Source organism: Colobus angolensis, unplaced genomic scaffold (genome assembly GCF_000951035.1).
Source record: "Colobus angolensis palliatus isolate OR3802 unplaced genomic scaffold, Cang.pa_1.0 Scaffold120, whole genome shotgun sequence".
NCBI lineage: Eukaryota > Metazoa > Chordata > Mammalia > Primates > Cercopithecidae > Colobus > Colobus angolensis.
Window position 1 is genome coordinate 1,056,626 of NW_012113142.1, and position 14,107 is coordinate 1,070,732.

At 56.4% G+C, this 14,107-nt stretch overlaps 1 protein-coding gene across 1 annotated transcript in view; it reads left to right on the plus strand.

The window, feature by feature from the left end:
- SH2B2 (SH2B adaptor protein 2) overlaps positions 1-14,107 on the plus strand; it is a 39,273-nt gene that overhangs the window by 2,281 nt on the left and 22,885 nt on the right. The window contains exon 2 of the mRNA XM_011930759.1: positions 13,753-14,107. Within this exon, the coding sequence (XP_011786149.1) occupies positions 13,753-14,107 (355 nt within the window). The remainder of the gene's footprint in view (positions 1-13,752) is intronic.

The window sequence follows — 14,107 nt, forward strand, 5'->3', positions numbered from 1 at the left end:
ATCCCCATCCCGGGCGGGGCGGGGAGCCTCTGGAGGGGCCGAGCCGCCTCTGGAGCAGCTGCGCCCCCGCCCCCTGCTAGGGCCCCGGCCGAGTGGTGGGGCGAGAGCAGCCGGGCCATTAGAGGAGGGGTCTCTGGTTGGGGGAGGGGGCGCCCAGGTTTCTTCCCTACGCTGGGAGCGCTGGGAGGGGGCGTCAACCTAGAATGAGGGTGAGGGCCACGGGGTGGGATCGGGAAGGACCTCCTTCAGGCCACAGTCTCCGGGCAGACACGCCCTCCCTTTGGCCCAGGCACCACTTTCTCGACCCGCCCACCCGGAGCCCCCGATTGCTGGGAGGATCGTGGAGGGTGCCCAAGAGGTCGGCGCCTTTAAGAAGGGGCGGGTTCGTGCCCTCCATTCAGGCCCTTGGGCCTCTGCCATTGATGAACCTGCGGGCAGCGCCGACCGGAACCGCGCCAGCCCAGCGGGCTGAGGCCGGGCAGAGGCAGGGACGCTTCCCGGCCCCCCGCGGCCCCGAAGTGGGGGCCTTCAGAGAGGGAAGTCTGCAGTGACTGGGGCCTCTCAGGAGCCATGCAAGGCAAACTGGGCAGCCTCAGGCGAGACCCTGAACAGGAATAAGCCAGTATCTACGTGCACTTCCAGCTGGTGCAAGGGAGAGCCTCAGGCTAGGCTGTCAGACCTGGGTGGAGCCCTACCAATGCCCTCGAGCCAACATCACCTACCCTGTAAAAGGGATGGTGCTGCCTGCCTCCTGGCTACGGACCGGCAACTCCTCGCAGGAGTTGCGTCCCAGAGGCAGGTCCCCCGAGCTCCTCTGGGAGGACTGGGGGCAGGGGGTGTGGTTTCCCCAAGAGGCTTCCACTGCTTCTTGAGCCGAAGCCCCCTTACTCTGTCCCACCTTGAACTCTCCCAACCTCTTCCCTTCTGACCTCCCCACTCCACACAGGAAGAGGTTGGGAGAGTGACCTAGAACTTTTCAGTTCCAGGAACTTTGGGAGAGGTCTGGCAGTGGTGGTGGTAGCACTGCTTTTAGGCTAGTGTGGATCAGGGCGTTTTGGGGGGTCTCAGAGACAGTTTCCCACCAGCTGCTTCCTTAGAGGTCTGTCCTACCAGCATCCGAGAACAGCCCCACCCCGTGCCAGGCCCGCTTCTGATGCTGCTTGGTTTAATGCTTCCAGGTAATCAAGGGTTAATGCACATACTTTTCTTTTTACCCTTGTTGTGAAAAATCTGTCTAAAGTGTCTAAATCCCTCTTCCCTACTTAGCATGGATCTCCTAGGGAGGACTTCTGTACAAATACCCAGGGGTGGGCTTCCCTTGGGGGTCTTGGAAGTGGGATCTCCACCCAAGTGATCCTGGGCCTCCCAGGGCTGAGCTTTTGGTTTCAAACTTACTTGTGCCAAGCTAAGGGCATCAGGGTCGCTGTTCGTGTCATCTTTACAACAACCCTGTGGGTTTAGTGCTATTATTATCCCCACACAGGGAGGGGAAGTGACTGGCCCAAAGTCCTGGAGTCAACAAGTCAGGCCTCCCAACCACTCCTCTCTGACAAGAGCCTGGCACTTCTTGCCCTGTCTACCCACCCTGGGTTGCAAGGAATTGGGAGTTTAGGGGCTTCAGGCCTCCTGGCTGCTGTTTTCCTGGGGCTAGGGCCCAGTCTTGAGGCCTGTGCTCATTCTTACTCTCCAGGTGAGGTCAGGGGACTGGTCAGAGCCCCGGGCCTGGAGAGGTTTCTCTTTCCGGCTCACCTGGCTGGGTGCCATTTTATATAAGGCTATGCTAGGTCTAGGGGGATAGCAGGTGTGACACCTCAACACGAGGTCACAGCCCACACCTGTTTGGGCAGAGCAAGGCAGGGCATCGCTGTGTGGGTGTGCAGCATCTTTTGGTTCCTCTGGGTGACGCAGGGTTTGGGCCCTATTCTCCACATACTTCCGGCCCATCTGAGGGTAGCGCCCACCTAGGGGGTGGGGAGGACAGCCAGCCAGGAGCTCACAGTCTGGTGGAAGAGACAGGCTACAGCCATGTGGTGTGGTGGAGGGGCAGGGGGCAAGGGTGGAGGTGGGGACAGGATCAGGGGGTGTTCCCGAGGACTCCGTGGGCTTGGGGGCTTACCTGCTGTTGGGGCAGAACAGGGGAAGTAGGCAGTGCCTGGCTGGGTGCTGAGGCTCTATGCAGAGGACAAGCAGGAGTTGAAGGAAGAGGATGTATTCGAACTTGGAGGTGGTGAGTTTCAGGTACCTGAAGATCAGCCAGGCTGGGAGTTGAGCTCAGAGAAAGGCCCGGGGAAGCTTTATTAGCACCTGTAGTCCCCAGAATTTGGGGATGCTCAGATCTTAGGGGTGCCACCAGAGGTCTCAGGAGGCACTGGCATGTGTGTCCTGGAAAAACCAGAAGGCAGCTGGGTGGGATGAGTTGGGGGAGGTACTAAGCAGGTATCCTGCAGGTTTAGGGGGCTGGGCCAGGGCCCATGTGAGGCTTATGACGCTGGGGGAGTGGAAGGGACTGAGTGTCTCAGGCCAAGGCTGGAGATGGGGGGGACCTCTGCTCTGCAACCCCAGAAAGGCAGGGTGGGGTGAGAGTAACCAGGGCCAGTGCAGGTGAAACCAGCCCAGCCTGCCCTCCACCTGCAGAGCCCATCCAGGAACTGTCCAGCACTGGGTGCTCCTGAAGGAGGCTAAGTCTGCCTCTTGAGTCCCCAAGCCCTGGCTTAGTTTGTTGTCCTGGCCCCCACTCCCTGCTCATCTGACCCCCACTTCCTGCAGAGCCCAGCTGTGGATGCCCCTGGCCCCCCAACCCGGCCACTCAGAGTGCCCCATCCCCTAATGGTGGTCATTTCCTTTCCGGAAACAGGGACTCGGTCTTCCTACCGTGCCCTTGGAAGGGGAGTTCCCCAGAAACAGGTCTCAGAAAGGAACTGACCTGGAACTTGGCTCCGTACCCCTCTTTTTTTTTTTTTTTTTTGAGACAGTCTTGCTCTGTTGACCAGGCTGGAGTACAGAGGCGTGCAATCTTGGCTCACTGCAACCTCCACCTCTGGTGTTCAAGCAATTCTCATGCCTCAGCCTTCTGAGTAGCTGGGGTTACAGATGTGCACCACCACGCCTGGCTAATTTTTGTATTTTTAGTAGAGATGTAGTTTCACCATGTTGGCCAGGCTGGTCTCAAACTCCTGACCTCAAGTGATCCACCCTCCTTGGCCTCCCAAAGTGCTGGGATTACAGGCGTGAGCCACTGCACCTGGCCTCCCCTCTTGCCCATTCTGCGGCCCTGGACCCTCCCACCTGGCGTCTGGCACACAGTGGGAGCTCACCACGGCGTGGTGGCCAGTGCATTGAGGGTAGTCACCTCCCTCCCCAGAACCCCATTTCTTCATCTCTACAATGGAGAAACAACTCTTTCTTCCAGGGAAGATGTGAGGGGAGAAGGGTTTTAACAGGGGCATAGCCCACTGAAATGTGGGTTCTAGAATGCTGACGTTGGCCGCACTGGAGCCTGGGTTTAGGTGTTGGGGCAGTGAATACCTCTGCAGTCGTCTGCCACGAGCGGTTGGAGAAAAAGGGAATGAATAGAGCTGTGATTTTTAAACAAATAGCTTATTTAATCTTCATGACAGCCTCTTAAGGTTGGCACTGCTGTCACCTCCATCTTAACAGATGGGGAAACTGAGGCTCCAGAGTCCAAGGGGTCCTGCCGGGCAGCAGGGCAGCTGGGATTCAAACCCAGACAGTCTGGCTCCAGATCTCAGACTTTTAACACTGTCCCAGCACGTCAAGTGACCAGAGGTGGTCATAGGGAGACGCCCAGGCAGTGGGGCTCCCTTTGCTGGGGAGCAACTGTCAAATGCAACTGTGGGAACCCCTGGGACTGAGGGTCTGCAGGCCCCGGCGCCAGCAGGGCTTGTCAAGCTTGGGATGTCTGCAAAAGTCGGGGGGCTCAGCAGAAGGGCTCCCACCCTCCCATGGCGGTGGCAAAGGCTGAGCGTGCCATGAGAGGCCTGGGGTTGTCCTGGGTGCAGAGCTGTTATAATAACTGCCTCCAAGTGATGCTGCTCGGGGCGGGCCTTGGACTAGAAAGTTATCTGCACGGAAGAGCAGCTAGGGAAACTAATGCTCAGAACAGCCAAGACCACGTAGTACCTACTCACCCATACAGAGGCATACAAGTCCCAAGGGCTCTGAATCCACACCTGGCCCCATCACCAGCCAGAAGGCCCCCACCCACCCATCATGCAGTGAAGTCATAGCAAGTTCAAGGGTGTTAAGACCAGAGACCATGCCTACTTTGCCTTCTGCCAGGGTGGTGGAGTGAACGCAGGTATTCTGGGGGGGGAAGGCTGGGGAATTCCAGCCACATCTGGTGGAATTCCAGCACATCTGGCCCTGGTTCAGAGCCTACCTTGTGGGGATGCAGTCTCTGGGGAGGCGAGGAGTAAAATGGGCTTGAAAACCAACACCCACGTATTCAGCGGTGAAGCAGAGACTGAGCTGTGTGCTCTGTTCCTGAATCTGCAGGGGAGAGAGAGACTCATACCTAGTCAGCGGGTGGGAGTCACTCCAGGCCGGAGGGATGGCCTGCCCAAAGAGCATCTGTGTCCTGCCCAGGGAGGGATGCAGAGAGGAGGCTGGAGGGGTGGAAGGGACTGCCCTGCTGAGGCCAGGAGGGCGCTCGAGGAACAGCAGGATTGAAAGGGCCTCTGTTGTCCAGAGCAAGGCTGAGTGGGCCAGGCCCGTGCTGCTAAGGTCCTGAGGACTCCTAAGGGTAGTGGACATGAGAAGCCATAGCTGGGCAGCTTTTCTGAGGATGGTGGAGGTGAGCAGAGTGAGGCCTCGTCTCTTGTGTCAGGCAGGGAGGTACCTCAAGAAGAGGCTGCACAAGACCAGCCTGGGCAACACAGTGAGACCCCCACCTCTACCAAAATATCAAAAAATTACTTGGGGCCGGGTGCACTGGCTCACAATCCCAGCAGTTTGGGAAGCTGAGGCGGGCGGATCACCCGAGGTCAGAAGTTTGAGACCAGCCTGGCCAACATGATGAAACCCTGACTCTACTAAAAATACAAAAATTAGCCGGGCTTGATGGGATGCACCTGTAGTCCCAGCTACTCAGGAGGCTGAGGCAGGAGAATCGCTTGAACCCAGGAGGCAGAGGTTGCAGTGAGCCAAGATCACGCCATTGCACTCCGGCCTGGGCAACAGAGTGAGACTCGGTCTCAAAAAAAAAAAAAAAAAAATTACCTGGCCATGGCATCAGGTGCCTGCAATCCCAGCTACTTGGGAGGCTGAGGCAGGAGAATCCCTTGGTCCCAGGAGTTCGAGGCTGCAGTGAGCTATGATTGCGCCACTTCTCCTCAGCCTGGGCCACAGAATGAGACTTTGTCTCAAAAAACAAAACAAAACAAAGGCTGTTTCCCCATCGTGAATGGTTCATTGGGGGATGGGTGGCACTGCCCACCCCAGGATGTAGTAGAGGACCCTTAGTTCTGACCCTCTCCCCCTTCATGCACTTGGTTCTCTGACTGCCGCTCTGAGGACGGAGCTAAGTGAGGGTGCAGGAGGAAGGGGGATCTCTTGGCAGTGGGGCGCAGCCTTTGGGGATGCTGCATAGCTAGTTTGACCTGTGGACCACTGACCATCCCTCCTCTTCCTGGGGCTCCTGGCCTCCTGTGGCTGGGATGGTGCTGGGGGGGGGGGCGCCAGCTGGACGTGGGTGGGGCTCCTGCCTCTCCCCGCCCCCAGGGCCACCGCCCACTGCGCCGCGCATCGATTGGTCACGGGCCCATTAGCGGGGGCGGTGAGTCCGACTCATCAATATTTTAAGAAATGACCCGGCCTTGGGGTCTGGAACTGCTGAGCGGGCGGGGGCTGAAGACCGGCCCTTTTTTTTGTCCTCCAATTGTCAGCGCTATTTTTACCGCCGGAAAGCTGCCGCCCCCTCCCCCATGCCGGCTGGACCAACTGTGTAGCTGAGCTGGGGGCTGGGGTCTCTTGTCTGGGTTGCTGGTGTTGGGGTTAGGAGAGGCCGTGGCTTGGAAAGGCGATGAGCAGGGACTCCATTAGTCTTGCCCTGCCCTCCTCGCTCCATCCCCCCCCCCGCCAAAAACCCCTCTGAAGCCCCCATCCCATCCGAGATGGTAACGAAAAACATTTTTTCAGGAGTAGAAGGCAGACAGCCCAACTGAGCCTAGAAAAACCAGAGGTGGGGGCGTGTAATGGATTGGGGGAGGATGGTCTACCCGCCCAGTGCTCCGAGGAGGGCCAGCACCGTAGAGGGCCCTGGGTAGGCTTCCTTTGTCTCCAACGCCAGTCCTCAGAGAAGCAGCCTGTGAGGGGGAGAGGCAACCCCCTACTTGTCCCTGGTCCCAATGGAATGACAGCCCAGTCTTCGATGTCCAAGGCCATCACTTCTGCATCAGAATCAGGAGCCCCTAGAGGCCACACACAGCTCCAGCAACCCCATTTTACTGATAGGGAAGCAGAGGCACCGAGAGACACAGAGCCTGGCCCAGGATAGAGTCCAAATCTCCCAGAACCCAGTCCAGCACTGCCTGGCACCAACTCAACTGGTCTGTTCTAACACCCTGGGACCATAGGAGGACAGCTGACCACCAAGAGAGTTAAAGACCACAGGGTCTTGGAGATCAGAGAGGCAGAACAGTATAGGGAAGGTTTCCCGGGAGAAGAGAAGGTTTTGTTTTGGTTTGGTTTTTTGAGACAGGGTCTCACTCTGTTGCCCAAGCTGGAGTGCAGTGGTGCAATCTCGGCTCACTGCAGCCTCAACTTACTGGTTTAAAGCAAACCTCCTGCCTCAGTCCCCCAGGTACCTGGGACTACAGGCTTTTCCACCACACCTGGCTAATTTTTGTGTTTTCAGTAGAGACGGGGTTTCACTATGTTGTGCAGGCTGCTCTCGAACTCCTGAGCTCAAGTGATCTACATGCCTTGGCCTCCCAAAGTGCTGGGATTACAGGCGTGAGCCACCACACCCAGCCAGAAGAGAGGGTTTTGCACGATCTAAAGGCAGGGGAGATGTTGAATAGTTGGAAGAGCAAAGTCCCTAGAGAGGGCTTGAAACACCAACCTTGGCAATACCCGGAGGCTGGGGGAGCTCCCGCCGTGCCCATGACTGCACATGGGTTATAACATTGCAGACACCACCTCCTGTCCCATCTTGCCACCGAGTGGTCAGAAAGTGAGGAGAGTGGGCTCAGAGGTTGGGAGTGTGGTCAGTGTCACTCACTCTGGGAGCCCCCGCAGGGTCACGCCTTGAGCCCAGGTCAGCCAAGCTCCCTACACATGGTCTCCTCCCCAGTTCTGGTCCCAAAGGTGGGTGGGGACAGCACACTCCTGCCCCTGCCCCTGCCACAACCAGGCCCCCTTCCCTGGGGCTTGCAGTCTCCCCTCTGCAGAGAACCATGTCGGGGCCTCCCTCTCTCCATCTGTAGCCAGGTGGGAGCCTCCCTGCTGGCACTGCTGTTTGGAGACTTATACCTCTAGCTGCTCAACCTGCTTCATCTGTGTATCTGGGGCTAGTCCTACTGAGGACTGCTGTGCCCAGGATCAGGCCTACAGGCTCCTGGCTGGCTTGCGGGGTTAGGTAGGGGAGGTCAGGGCAGTCCCAACCTCCCAGTGCCTCCCAGGCCAGTCCATGCCTAGGACCTGGCCACACCTGCCATGCCCTTGGAAGATTCCTCTCTAAGTTCCATTCCCACTCCAGTAAGGGCTACCTGAGACTCACCTGCGAGAGCCTCCCCCAGGGCCCTGTCCCGCATCTCTGTACCTTCTCCCTACCAAGAGTTCCTCCAGCCAGCAGGACGAGCTGGGGGGCAACAGGGATTGATGTCTGAGGACTCGGCACTGGGGCTGACTTCCTGCCTGCCCTTATGTGGGGGCATAATCATGTCACTCAGGGACCCCACACCTACCCTTCCCAGGCTGCCAAGTCACTGGCTCTGAGCCCCCGGAGGGTCCTAATGGTACCGGGAGAGAGGTGGCCACCGTCAGGGGCACTAGCATACTGGATAAATGGTTGGGCTTAGAGCTCAGGGACAGGGTTTCATGGGTTCAGCTGCGGCCCCACCCCCACCCCAGGAAATGCCACCCCTGCAGGTCAAGACCTGGGCCTGGGCTCATCACCTTCCCTGGAGGCCATGGTGGTGGTGGTGGTGGTGGTAGTGGTGGCAGGTGTGTTCCCGTCTCCACCCCTCGGGGAAGAAGCAAGTTCCAGGAGCCTGGACTATGACTCAGGTCTTCCTTTTGCCCTGCGCACCTCCTGTGTCAGATGGGGAGACAGTCATGAGGACAGACACTTGGAGTACCCTACAACTGGCACCATGCAAGAGAGACAGTCAGGAGGAGACTGTGGGAGCTCAGAGGAGACACTTGTGCTGGCCTGGGTTGGGGAGAAAGGAGAGGTGTCAGGGAAGGCTTCCTGGAAGAAGTGGCTTCTGGATTAATTATTGAAGGGTGAGTAGGAGTTAGGGGAAGAAAGGAGGGGGCAGGGGAAAGGTCAGGCATGAGCAAAGCTCGTGGGGGGCCTCAGTCCCCATCCTCCCCCCACCTTCATGAACTCTAAACACCACCACCACTACCCAACCGCCAATATCTTGATAAGCCCTGCCCCCAACTCATTGTTCAGGCCCCCAGCACCCTTTTTATTTTATTTGCGCTCATGAAGCCCAACGCAATAACCACCTCTTGAAGGAAACCTTCCAAACTCCCTACTCCCCTCCCCTAGTACCAAGGCAGGAGTCTCCTAGGAGGCCACTGGTTTGGAAACCTGTCCTTGAAGCTAAGCAGGCTCAACCGGGAGCCCTGTTCTGTCCCTGGGGCTGTCCCTTGGTTATTGACTGCAGATTGATGGCGAGGTTGCCCCAAGGAGAGAGGGAATTCCCACGGTGCCCTATGGCCCAGAGGCCTCACAGATGATCTCGCAGAAGTGGGGCAGCTATTTTTACCTGGCATTTAATTACAGGGTTTGGATCCCAGAGGAGAGATGAGATGGTGATCCCAGGAGCTGCGAGGGAGGGGCCTTCCGGGAACTGTGGGAATCTTGGGAGGACAGGCGAGGGCATGAACCTCTAACTCAGTTCCTTGGAAGGATGGTCGCTTGTCCCCCATTACTGGGCTGGCTCCTTAGACAGGGACTCCCCAGGGCACTACATCACCCCACTTCATCACTATTGGGAATTTTCCCCCTGGCTTGGATGGGGGCTGTATGCACACAGCAGGTTGGACCTGCGCCCCCAGGGGCAATGGCAAGGCCCCCAGGTGATGGGCTGGGTCCAAGCCACACAGTTTAGCCATCCAGAGCTGTGAAGGACAGAGGGGTCTGGGAATAAGAGGATGAAGTGGGGTGAGGAGACCGCTGGGATTCCTGGATTGGGGCATCTTCAAAATCGGATTTGAATGGGAATTCTGGGGGAAACCAGATTCCAGAACATGGGAATGTAAGTAGAAGGGTGCAAGCCATTGTGATGGAAAGAAGCAGGGTCTTCAATGTCAGTTCAAAAACTTGGTCCCTTTAGCCAGGCATGGTAGCTCTTGCCTGTAGTCTGAGCTACTCCGAAGGCTGAGGCAGGAGGATCGCTTGAGCCCAGGAGTTGGAGGCTGCAGTGAACTATGATCTTGCCACTGCACTCCAGCCTGGGAGACACTCCGAGACTCTGTCTCAAAAACAAAACAAAACAAAAAAAAACCTTGATTCTTATCCACAGCTTCGCTTTCAGATGCCCGTGGTCAACAGAGGTCTGAAAATATTAAATAGAAAATCCCGGAAGTAAATATACAAATAAAAATGTAAATTGCAGGCCATTCTGAGTAGCAGGATGAAATCTCAAGCCATCCCGCTGTTCTGCCTGGGATGTGAATTATCCCTTTGTCCGGCACATCCGCGCTTTAGATATGACCCGTTCGCCACTTAGGAGCTATCTGGGTTATTAGATCCAAAAAACGTAGTGGGCCAGGTGCACGTGGCTCATGCCTGCAATTTCGGCACTTTGGGAGGCCAAGGCCAGAGGATTGCTTGAACCCAGGAGTTCAAGACCAGCCTCATCAGTAGAGTGAGATCCCATCTCTACACACACACACACAAATACAGTGTACAGAGGTTCAGTATTAGCCAGTTTCAAGCATCTGCTAGGGGTGTTGGGACATACACGCCTTGGACAAGAGGGAACTACCATATTTGATCCACAGCAGGAGAAGACCCCTCAAGTCCTGGAGTCACTGCAGACCTGGGTGAGAACCGCGGACCTGTCTTGTCGCTAACAAGCTGTTTGTCGTCAGGCCCCATGTGAGGGCTTAGGCGGTGACAGCTGTGACATGCCTGGTGTGCCGAACACATTCATTTGTTCATTCTGGTCAGTGTTTCCCAAGCGCCTGCCATATGCCCAGCACTGAGAACACAGCCGCTTCTAGGTCTGGCAAAATCCCTGCCTTGTGAAACTGGCATTCTCGGGGGAAGGGGGTGGAGGGGAACACACAACCAAGCAACTAAATCTATGCTCTGTCAGCCAGCAATAAGGATAATGGTGAAAATAGGCAGAGTGCATGGAACGCATCAGAGGGAGTATTGTCATGAGAGGGATTTGTCATTCTCAAGAGTGGTCAGGGAAGGCTATTGGCCAAGCCTATGGTTGCGCAGAAACCCAAAGGAGGTGAGGGAATGTGGAGGAAAGAGCACTCCAGGCATGTGCAAAGGTCCTGAGGTAGGAATTTGGCTGCCATGGTTCTGGGTGGGCAAGGAGGCAGGTGCAGCCAGGGAAGAGTGGCAGGAGGTATGTCCAGAGGGATAGAAGGAGGCAGATTATGTCAGGCATAGGGGCTGTGGATAGGGCTTCGGCTTTTACTCGGTTTTTTTTTTTTTTTTTTTTGAGATGGAGTCTGGCTCTGTTGCCCAGGCTGGAGCGCAGTGGCGTGATCTCCACTCACTGCAAGCTCCGCCTCCCGGGTTCACACCATTCTCCTGCCTCAGCCTCCCATGTAGCTGGGACTAGAGGCGTCTGCCACCACGCCCAGCTAATTTTTGTATTTTTAGTAGAGATGAGGTTTCACCATGTTAGCCAGGATGGTCTCGATCACCTGACCTTGTGATCCGCCCGTCTCAGCCTCCCAAAGTGCTGGGATTACAGGCCTGAGCCACCGCGCCCGGCCTCGGCTTTTACTCTGACTGTAGTAGGAACCACTGCAGGATTTTGTGCAGAGGAGGGACTTGATCTGTCTTGTGTTTTGGTTTTGGGTTTTTGTTTTGTTGTTTTTGAGTCAGAGTCTGTCACCAGCTGGAGTGCAGTGTCACGGTCATAGCTCACTGCAGCCTCCAACTCCTGGGCTCTAACAATTCTCCCACCTCAGTCTCCTTAGTATCTAGAACTGTAGGCATGCCGCCACATCCAGATTGGTTTTTGTTGTTCTTGTTTTTGAGACAGAGTCTTGCTCTATTGCCCAGGCTGAAGTACAGTGGTGCCATCACGGCTCACTGTAGCCTCAGCCTCCCAGGCTAAGGTAATCCTCCTGAGTAGCTAGGACTACAGGCATGCCACCACATTCAGATCAACTTTTTTTTGTTTATTTTTTTGAGACAGGGTCTCGCTCTGTCCCCAGGCTGGAGTACAGTGGCACCATCACAACTCACGGTGGCCTCAAACTCCCAGGCTCAGGTGACCCTCCTGAGTAGCTGGGACTACAGGTGTGCACCACCATGCCCAGCTAATTTTATGTATGTTTTTTGTAAAGACAGGGTTTTGCCATGTTGCCCAGGCTAGTCTTGAGCTCCTGAGCTCAAGTAGTCTGCTCACCTCGGCCTCCCAAAGTGCTGGAATTACAGGCCAATGTGTAAGCCGATGTGTCTTGCTCCATCGCCCAGGCTGGAGTGCAGTGGCGCAATCTCGGTTCACTGCAAACTCTGCCTCCTGGGTTCATGCCATTCTCCTGCTTCAGCCTCCCGAGTAGCTGAGACTACAGGCGCCCACCACCACACCCAGCTAATTTTTTGTATTTTTAGTAGAGATGGGGTTTCACCGTGTTAGCCAGGATGGTCTCGATCTCCTGACCTCAGGAACCGCCCGCCTCGGCCTCCCAAAGTGCTGGAATTACAGGCCAATGTGTAAGCCGATGTGTCTTGCTCCATCGCCCAGGCTGGAGTGCAGTGGCGCAATCTCGGTTCACTGCAAACTCTGCCTCCTGGGTTCATGCCATTCTCCTGCTTCAGCCTCCCGAGTAGCTGAGACTACAGGCGCCCACCACCACACCCAGCTAATTTTTTGTATTTTTAGTAGAGATGGGGTTTCACCGTGTTAGCCAGGATGGTCTCGATCTCCTGACCTCAGGAACCGCCCGCCTCGGCCTCCCAAAGTGCTGGGATTACAGGCGTGAGCCACCGTGCCTGGCCTTTTTTCTTTTTTCTTTTTCTTTTCTTTTTTTTTTTTTTTTTTTTTTTTTGAGGTAGAATCTAGCTCTGTCGCCTAGACTGGAGAGCAGTGGTGAGATCTCAGCTCACTGCAACCTCCGTCTCCTGGGTTCAAGCAATTCTCGTGCCTCAAACTCTCAGGCAGCTGGGACTACAGGCATGCGCCACCACACCCAGCTTAATTTTTGCATTTTTAGTAGAGATGAGGTTTCATCATGTTGGCCAGAATGGTCTCAGTCTCTTGACCTCCTGATCCACCTGCCTTGGCCTCCCAAAGTGCTGGGATTACAGGCATGCGCCACCACATACAGCAGTCTTGAGTTTTGGAAATGACTGGGCTCCTGGGAGGAGAACAGACTTTAGAGGAAGCGAGATCAGGATCCCGGAGACCATGAAGCAGCTGCTGGAATGCTGCATGCAGGAAAAATTGTTATGTGAATCCCAGGACAGCAGCCTAGGCGGGGAGGAAGGAGCTGAGTCCTAGGTATATTTCAAAGGTCCAGCCAGCAGGATTCCATGTGATGTCTTCGTTTCTACCCGGCTTTGGGGGACCTCAGAAGAGGTCACTGAGAAAGTGAGGCCACCAGAGGCTCATAGGGACCCCACTTGAAAGCATCTGTCATCCCAGCCTCTTCTGCCAGCCCCAGGAATGACCCCGAGGTTCCCTGAGACTACTGTTTGGGGAGAGAATGAATGCAGGGCTGCCACTTCTGCAGACACCACCTCCTGCTTCCCCAGTTGTCTTTCTCTCTTTTTTTTTTTTTTTTTGCACAGTCTCACTCTGTTGCCCAGGCAGGAGTGCAGTGGCGCAATCTCGGCTCACTGCAACTTCTGCCTCATGGGTTCAAGTGATTTTCCTGCCTCAGCCTCCGGAGTGGCTAGGACTACAGGCGTGTGCGACCACTCCCGGCTAATTTTTGTATTTTTACTACAGCCTCCGCCTCTTGGGCTCAAGCAATCTCCTGCCTCAGCCTTTCGATGGCTGGGGTTACAGCGTGCACCACCACACCCAGCTAGCCGGCTAATATTTGTATTTTTAGTAGAGATGGGGTTTCACCATGTTGGCCAGGCTGTTCTCGATGTCCTCACCTCAGGTGATCCACCCACCTTGGCCTCCCAAAGTGCTGGGATTACAGGCGTGAGCCACCGCCCCCTGCCCCAGTTGTCTTTCTGTTACACGCATCCATGCTGCTTGGAAGGGCTGCCTGCTGTAGTCCCACAACACACACGTGTGCATGTACACACATACACAGCCCCCAGAGAGTCCTAGGGGAGCTGGAAGGAGGGGACAGGTGGGCGCACTGGTCACAGGCCTGAAAGTAACTGCGCGCTCTTCTCGCCCACAGCCGCAGGTGGCTGCAATGGGACGGAAGCCATGAATGGTGCCGCCCCCGGCCCCGCCGCAGCAGCCCGGGTCCCGGTCCCGGACTGGCGGCAGTTCTGCGAGCTGCACGCGCAGGCGGCCGCCGTGGACTTTGCGCACAAGTTCTGCGGCTTCCTGCGGGACAACCCAACCTACGACACTCCCGACGCTGGCGCCTCCTTCTCCCGCCACTTCGCCGCCAACTTCCTGGACGTCTTCGGGGAGGAGGTGCGCCGCGTGCTAGTGGCCGGACCGACGACTCGGGGCGCGGCCGTGCGCGCGGAGGTCATGGAGCCGGAGCCCGCGGACACCTCTGCACTCAAGGCAGCGCCTTACGG